The sequence below is a fragment of the Lolium perenne genome, chromosome 7 (assembly GCF_019359855.2).
Source record: "Lolium perenne isolate Kyuss_39 chromosome 7, Kyuss_2.0, whole genome shotgun sequence".
In the NCBI taxonomy this organism is placed as follows: domain Eukaryota; kingdom Viridiplantae; phylum Streptophyta; class Magnoliopsida; order Poales; family Poaceae; genus Lolium; species Lolium perenne.
This window is the reverse complement of record NC_067250.2, coordinates 4,164,171-4,172,802: the sequence shown is the minus strand read 5'-3', so window position 1 is coordinate 4,172,802 and position 8,632 is coordinate 4,164,171. Positions and strand designations below refer to the sequence as shown.

At 52.6% G+C, this 8,632-nt stretch overlaps 1 protein-coding gene across 1 annotated transcript; it reads left to right on the top strand.

Annotated features, from left to right (window-relative positions):
* The first annotated feature begins 2,635 nt into the window (after positions 1 to 2,635).
* Positions 2,636 to 7,491, top strand: LOC127311637 (purine permease 3-like). Its single transcript, XM_051342090.2, has 2 exons — positions 2,636 to 3,516; positions 6,954 to 7,491. The coding sequence occupies exons 1-2, from the start codon at positions 2,758 to 2,760 to the stop codon at positions 7,284 to 7,286; spliced, it is 1,092 nt and encodes a 363-aa protein (XP_051198050.1). The 5' UTR covers positions 2,636 to 2,757; the 3' UTR covers positions 7,287 to 7,491.
* Positions 7,492 to 8,632: the final 1,141 nt, after the last annotated feature.

Sequence of the window (8,632 nt, the reverse complement as noted above, 5' to 3'; positions counted from 1 at the left end):
CTAGGTCGAGCTCCGGTATGCATTGGCTGAGATCCTAGTAGGAGCCATGTTTTGTGGAGGTCCTGGGCGGCGGAGGCGATGGGCTCGACCGCCGCCATGGGTGCTCAGCTCCGATGTAGGAGAAGCGGAGGAAGAGATGGGATCCGCCGCCGCCGACACGGCCGCTTCTGCCTTGGCCATGGGTATTCATCTGAAGAACGCTCACATCCCACGCCGCCCTGGTATTTCGTCGCCGAGTGCCGCGGTTCACGCTGCTGCTCAGATGTCGTGCCGATTGGATCGACGTTGTTCCCCCCAACCGCCGGTCCCAGGGCGCCGGGATCGACCACGAATCAAAGTTGATCTGCACAGAACAGACATGGGACCTGCAATTACATGAGAATAATTTTTCTCCCTCAAGTCAATCGTGCTCTTTCTCCCTGGGTTTTCTCACGGCGGCCTGCAGTCCTAGACTAGTACGGCGGAGAGGGCGGCGAGCTTCATCGAAATCGTCCTGCGAGGCAAACATTCTGAGGTTCCTACGGTAGCTGGACTAGTTGGAACTTGGAAAATAAACAAATCTTTGAATCTCTCACAGCTTCGACGTGGTGGAGACTGCTCCTCATTCTGCTTCTTCTCTAGCAAAGACGAAGCTGCGTGCTCGGTTCAGATGTTATCTTGCAGAGGCCGCACCCACCGGCTGACACAACGCACGCCCTCGGCAACGACCTTGATCTCCTCCGCGTCGACCCAAGCAGCGCTCATCTGCGGGCTCGTCGCTGTCTTTCTCTGCAACGGCGAGGCGGAGGTGGGCGTCATGTGCGCTGCGTTCTGACACAGACGTCGCGGCAGGTTTGATGCAGATGTTCATGCTGCCGCCGCAGCCATCTCTCGCATCTCTAGCACCCCGCCGTCGGCCCGCAGCCTCTATGCATTTTCTCACCTACTCCATAGTCCATGGAGAACCACGCAGCCTGTCCCCCGTCCACTTGGGGTCTGTTCGGTTTCGGGATGTGGTGGAACGGAATAGAATCAAGTCGTTCCTCACGGCGATTCCTGCGTTCGGTTCTGGGATGGAACGGAACCAACACGTTCCTCAAAAGCGAATATTCCTTGTAGATCCGGAACGAGCCCGTCCGGCCGAATCGGTCGAACGAAGTGGAACGGGCTCTGTCATCGGGGCTAATCGCGCTTATCTCTCTCCCCTCGATCTCCCTCGACCGGCCTGAGGCAGACGGACCAGCGCGGCGGACGGAGCAACGCCGGCGGCGGATGGAGCAGGGCGGCCGCGGACGAGCATGGCGCCCTCCCTTGAGCTCCTGCGCGCCGGCGAGCCGCCCCTCCTCGGCCTCCTTGAGGTCGCCCGCCGCCATCCTCTAAACTCGCCTCTCGCTCCGACGGCGCGCGGCGGCGAGGTCGCCGGCGCGGCGGGCCAAAGGTTGGCGGCGCGGAGGTCGCCGGGCGCAGCGGAGGTCGCAGGGCGTGGAGGTCGCCGGCGTGGAGGTCGCCGGGCGCGGAGCTCGCCGGCGCAGAGGTCGCCGTGCGCGGCGCGGAGGTCGCCGAGGCGCGGAGCTCGCCGGGCGCGGGCGGAGGTCACCAGGCGCGGAGCTCACCGCGCGGAGGTCCTCTCCCGTGGTTTGGGAAATAATTAGGGTCAAAATTGGGTATTTAAACTAATTAGGTTCTAATTAATTAGGTATTTAGACTAATTAGAGTCCATTCCATTCCACATCTTCTGAAATCAACCGAACACCCAGATGGAATGGAATGGAATGGAATGGAACGGAACCATTCCATTCCATTCCACCACATCCCGAAACCGAACACATCCTTGCAGCATCCAGGAAGAAGAAGAAACATATCTGCCTATTTTTTACTATCCCTCTCCCCACAAAACGGGGCCCACACCCATGTATTCAGCGCTCACTACTACCATCGTATACAGAGAACCCACCTTCAGACGTGGACCCCGCACATGTTTCTCCACCAATCACATGAGAACTTGACGCGGGATCATATGCCGCTGGGTTCAACTTATTCACTCTCACTGACTTAGTTATGATTGTGTGTTTCATTAAGCTGACCATATACCAATGGATTCTAGCTACAACTGGAGGCATGGGAACAACAATATATTTCCTATTGCTTTTGGTATTGTTGACAAAGAGGAAACTTCAAGCGGGAGTTGGTTTCTAGCACAACTGAAGTATGTTATTAGTGGAGAGTCTAGCCAATTTGGTAATTCTACCCCTTATGTTTACGTTAGTGTATTATTACTATAATCTTATTGGGATATTGGGCATTGAACATGCGTCGGTGTTATCCTACCCCTTATGTTTACGTTATTGTATCCATATGAACCAAATACTTTGTTCACTTGGCTATGTTATATTTATCAATTCTATCATGTTGCATTATTTATTTTGTAAATGTTTTGTTAAACTTATTATATCAATTATTTTTGGTTGTATGGCTAGAACCCTTAAGCTAGCACTGCCCTAACCATCAACGCCTCAAATGTCCCATTATATACTCCGATGGATGCAACAATGCTACACTTTTCAAACTTCAGTCAAAATTAACTCACTGGTGGCTGTTAAAAAACTAGTTTAGATAATTACTCCGTATATATAAGAAAGATCCATCACTCTTAGGCAGCCGGCCGGCCGGCGTCACCGTTGTCTACAAAGCGCCGTGCGCGCTAGCTTCCAGAAATGCAGTCATACACTACACCAGGCAGCCAAGCAGCCAGCCAAGGGCCAACCTCGTAACGTAGGCATGGACGTAGAAGCGCCCAAGGACACGCACCCCTCGCCGGCGCCGGCGCCGCGCGGCAAGGGGATGCACTGGCTCCTGGTGGCGGTGAACTGCGGGATGCTCTCGCTGGGCACCACGGGCGGGCCGCTCCTGAGCCGCCTCTACTACAGCAAGGGCGGGCACCGGCAGTGGCTGTCGGCGTGGCTGGAGACCGGCGGCTGGCCGCTGCTGCTGATCCCCGTGGTGGCGTCCTACCTCAGCCGGCGCGCGCGCGACCCTCGCGCGCCGCTGGTGCTGACGCGGCCGCGCATCCTGCTGGCGGCGGCGGCGCTCGGGGTGGCCACGGGCGCGGACGACTTCCTGTACGCGTACGGGCTGTCCTTCCTGCCGGTGTCCACCTCCGCCATCCTCATCTCGACGCAGCTGGCCTTCACCGTCTTCTTCGCGTTCCTCGTCGTGCGGCAGCGGCTGACGGCCTCCTCCCTGAACGCCGTGGCGCTGCTCACGATGGGCGCCGTGGTGCTGGGCCTGCACGCCTCGTCGGACCGCCCCGCGGGGGTGAGCCGGGGCCAGTACTGGCTGGGCTTCGTCCTCAGCCTCGGCGCCGCGGCGCTCTACGGGCTCGTGCTGCCGCTCGTGGAGCTCACGTACAAGCGCGCCGCCGCGGGTGGTGGTGATCGCGTGCTGACGTACGCGCTGGTGATGGAGATGCAGCTGGTCATGGGCTTCTTCGCCACCGCCTTCTGCACCGTCGGCATGATCGTCAACAACGATTTCCAGGTCACGCGCCCCTCGCCCTACACTAGTCCTTGATCGATCGAGTAGTTGGTGTTTGCATGGAGCGATCTTGCTAGGAGCGGTGCAGCCTCTAGCTCAGTCTTTTCTATTATAGACCTATCTTATGAATGAATTGGCTAGACTATATAATTTTACAGGGTATCATACATCTAAAAGGTTGTGGTTTTAAATTCTAGCCAATGTAAGTATTCAAAATAAATATTCGCGGCCTCCTTTTAAGTATCAACAATAAACGTCCAAGTCATGTGCAAGATCTAAAAAAAAAGCTCACCGGTCTAGATGTGAAGGAAGGTGTTGAATATATTTGCATATAGTCTGTTTCATTAGATCGATTTTATGGTTGAATCAGCTAGAGCATGCAATTAATTCTACCTAGTGCACACCTCTTTTACTATAGATCGTTCTTATAGATAAACCAATTAGAGCATGCAATTTCACATAACGCACACCTATGATACAAAAGTACAATACGGGCAAAAGGCTGGACATAGACGCATAGATCAATGAAGCGAGGCAGGCCTTTGGCTCAAGTGGAGACACGCGATTTTCAGGGAAGAAAGCGTACCAAGGAATCAGGACGTCTAGGCCCCACCTAGAAAGAAACGTTGTTTGGTTTCTGAATGTAGGACTACTGTGGTATTGTCACGCTAGGGGTTGCATGATCCCACAGTATCTCTTGGACGGCACAATTTCGGCACACAAATATATGCCCCACCACTAACCGTCAAAAGAAGGATGCACGGCGCTAGCGTCAGCCATGGCCCAAGTCGGTCAACCCTACCTAATCTAGGAATTGTCGACCCACCGGTCGCCTAGTCGTTGTCCTCGTCACTCTCGATTTGATGATGAACGATGGTGTGGTGGTGGGTGGGTGGGGGAGGGGGCACAATGTGGCCGGTGGGTAAGGCAGTGGACCAGATGGAGTCGCGACGCGAGGGGGAGAACGTCCCGCGCCATTGTGACCCTCCCCACCGCGTTCCACGCCGCTTCCTCCCTCTCGGCCCTCGCTATGGCCCTCATGGAGGCTCCCCTCTCGGCCTGCTTAGCAGCCTCCTTTTCTGGCGCCTCGACAGATCTAGAGGGATCGACAACTTGTCGCGGTTTAGATGCCAACCCGTGGGCAGGTGCACGTCCGCTGCCCAGCCATGGAACCAACATGCCCAACTCCAAGAACGCGGGCATCATTGTGATATCGACATTGACGCGTTGCCGCACACGAGGGAGGGGGTACGCGAAACATGACGTCGACTAACCATGGAGGAGGAGCTGGCCACATGGCCGTGCTTCCCCTACTGGACCACCGTTTCGGGCATGGCGACTAGGGTTGCTACTGTCGACAACCGCAGTGGGACTCGGAGTAAGGAGTGGTGATAGGGTTGCTCGTGGGCACGAAGAAGTAGGCACGGTCCCATTTATTATAAGATTACGAGGGATTGTTGTGCCACCAACACGATCTCAGAGAGGTGGACATGTGCAGACTAGGGAGGACATGTCGCGTATCTGTATCTTGTCCTCGAGGATGCAAACGAGACCCACATTTGGATCAGGATTAGGTCCTTGCAGACAAACAAACGGATATGTGGCCACGGCGTTGGGCCACGGTTTCTAACCGGGAGGACTTAATCGGACGTGCACGGACCAAATGTGTTTCCGCATAAAAGATGCCCTAAGAGCATGTCCCCCAAATGGTGCCCCGAAGGCCTATTGGGCGCGACCGATAGAAAACCATGCCCAGCCATGTGCTCCAAAGTCCATTTTCGTCCGGCGCGACCCAATAGCATGTTCGGCGCCTCGAAGCCATCCCCGCCCCCACAGGGCTCCTTGTTGGGGCGTCGGACTCAACGCAGTGGCGACTTGGAGATTGGAGGGCTAGCCCAGTCATGGACACACCCACATGCGTGCAACTTTTCATAATGGTTGCGATGTTTCCCGGGGAGGGGGTAGGCGAGACATCTCGTCGTCGCCGACGTTATTACACACTGCTCCTTCCCGCCCTTTCCCTCCACTTTCCGGCTCGTCTTCGCCTATTAAAGACCGACCATCGTGCAAGTTCACTGTGCACTCGCATCTGTCGCTCCTTCCCGCCCTTCTTTTCCTCCTAGCCACAACCTTCTGGTAACAATCTCGCGCCACAACATCACCGCGTACTTGATGTTGGGCTGCAACGGCTGCAGGCTGCCGGCTGAACCTCTGCCGCCACGGACCAAGCCCTTCCCTTTGGACGATGACTACGATGAGTTCGTTGAGCCCAAAGAGGCGTTCCTAGCGGACGCGGAGTGCGAGATGGTGGAAGAGGCGATGTGGGACAACGACCGGAGTTAGCGACCCAGAGAAGGCGGCTATCCTCGCATAATTCCAGTCGGTAAGGCAGCGTAGGGACGCCACCCGAAACCGATAGGAAGTCAACGAGGCCATCATGTAGCGCATCCGAGATCTTCGTCGAACATCCACCTATAGAGGAGGCTAATCACCTTCTCATGGCGGTCGAGCGGTAGAGGATCCTCGAGCTCAATGCTTAGACCCGCCCTGAGGACACCACCCGCGAACCAGCGCGAGTCGCCCAAAACGAGGAGTGTCGCCTGAGGAGGGCGGAGTTGAAAGGCTAACGTCCATGGAAGCTCCGGCGGTACCGACGGTGGCGCAACACCGCAAGATGCATGAAGCAATGGCGCGTTCATCTGATGACAAGGCGGAGAGGTGGGCTCAGCATGGCAAGGTGAAGAATGACGGCGAGGCTGGCCCATCGTGAGCCCCCGATCGACAGCTAGTAGGCTAGGTTTTATTTAAAATATAACCCCTTTTCATTCAGCTTTGTAATGTATAACTAGATTTGAAAGAAAAAAATAAATTATGTTGAATTTATGTGTTTTGATTGAGGAACGTGGCTGAAAATGGATGTGCCCTTAACACGTCACTAGAGGGCGGCTTCCCTTAATAAACCAATCCAACGCCCACACATTGTTGGTGGAGGCGACATGAGAGAAGATGCTCTAACTCCACCGTTCACATGCATGAAGAACAAATGTGGATCGGTCTTCGGATGAAAAGGCAGATAATGCTTTTAGCGCAAAGAGATATCATATCCTCCTACTTTCTCTCTTAAACGAATCTTCTTACATCAAACAAACAGAAACAAAAACGAATCTTCTTACAGACTTTGTGGCTTGCCATCTTTCTTCGATTCTACCTAGGACTGAAAGCTGGCTCAGAGAGTAAAAGTGCCACGATGCAATTATACGTTCGAATCACGATGCAATTTTCAATGGTGTAAAACATGATTGAGCATGAACTAAGCAAATCCTCCATTCTCCTTAATCATGTCGCAGTTAGACCACGCCCGAAAGAAACATGACGCTCGATCGTGGAAGTGTGGGGTGATGACTGATCGTCTGATCGATTTTTGGCATGCTTGTGTGCAGGCAATCGCGAGGGAAGCGCGGGCGTTCGAGCTGGGGGAGGCGCGGTACTACACGGTGCTGGTGTGGAGCGCCATACTATGGCAGTTCTTCTTCCTGGGCGCCGTGGGCGTCATCTTCTGCGTCCACACGCTCTTCACCGGGATCCTCATCGCCGCCTTCATCCCGGTGACGGAGGTGCTGGGCGTCGTCTTCCTCCACGAGAAGTTCAGCAGCGAGAAGGGAGTGGCCCTCGTGCTCTCGCTCTGGGGCCTCGCCTCCTACTCCTACGGCGAGTACAGTGAGGCCCAGGCCAACAAGAAGAAAGCGGCCTTGGCGGAATCCCAAGCTTCGTAACCTGCACAGTTTGTAAATACGTTGTTCTTGAGAATTACAATTTGTAATTTTGTATGTATTGTGCTTGTGTGTGTATCAGCCCCCCTGGCGTGTAGAAGGAATAACCTGGTATTTGCAACTACCAGTTGGTTAATCTGTTTTTTTCCCTCTGCATTTCTGTTTCCTATGCGACTTGTTTTGGGTATGGGGTTTTGTTGGTGGTTTTGCTGGCACGTCTTTTTTTGTTTCGTCAAATGGTATAAAACGGTGCACTGGCTAATCAGGATTGCCTCCCTATCCTAGCAACTCCTAGATTAAGTCATCGCTCAATACTCAAATCTCTACAATTTAAGCATCCGAGGCTGCATCAATCGAGGATACACGACATAAGAAATTGATCCTATATATATTTTGCTAGTCTACCGTAAAAGTTCTGATTTGATTCAGTTTAATCCAAGGTTTTTTTTTCTCGGTAGGCAAAAAATATCGGTGGCCACAGGTATTCCTGTATTTCGGAAATTTCGGAAATACCGGCCAAATACCGGCCGAGATTTCTCAAACTAACTCACTATTTTGTTCAAAATTTATATAAAAAATTGAAATTTGACCAAATTATTTAAATACCGGAGAATTTCGTTCGGTATTTCTTTTTCTCGGTGGTAACCGGTAAAACCGGTTTTCGCCGAAATCTCGGAAATTCCGGCCGAGAGAAAAAACCTTGGTTTAATCTTATAAATATGAATGCTCTCACAAAAAGGTAAATCCAAGATGCCAGGTAAGGTACCTGCCTCACCCCCGCCTGCTAGACAACTGCCTCAACAAGATCAACTGAGTCTCCTGCTACAATGATAATGAAATGGAAAATTCCAGAACCGTAGGCGACATACCATGGGATACGCCAAATTCAAGAATTCATGATTTTCATGTGCAAAAAAAAACAAAGAACAAAATAGAAAGGCCTTGTCATCATCGTTGATGAGCTTATCTAGGATCCATAACTGGCCTAATTTAGGTTTACAAAACATCTAAAAAAAATCTATTTTATGCGTGAAAAAAGAAGAAGAGGTATCAGCTCGAGGCATTCCTGCAAACCGTGACGCACGTTACGTTGAGGCAGGCAGTAAAGGAGGAGCGCATGTGTAGGAGTCCTCTCCTCGTGCTTGTACAACGAGTGAAACAACCCTCATTATAAGAAGGTCCATCTCTGTACTAGCAACATATGACTAAACTTTTGTCTCACCTCTTGCCTTGGATAAATGGGCCATTGGGCAAATTTCAGGAAGTATGGAATAAAATAAATGGGTTGCCCCAAATTTTGGAAAAAAAAATCCAAGATAATATCTATAGGGCTTCAAATCACATAGGTC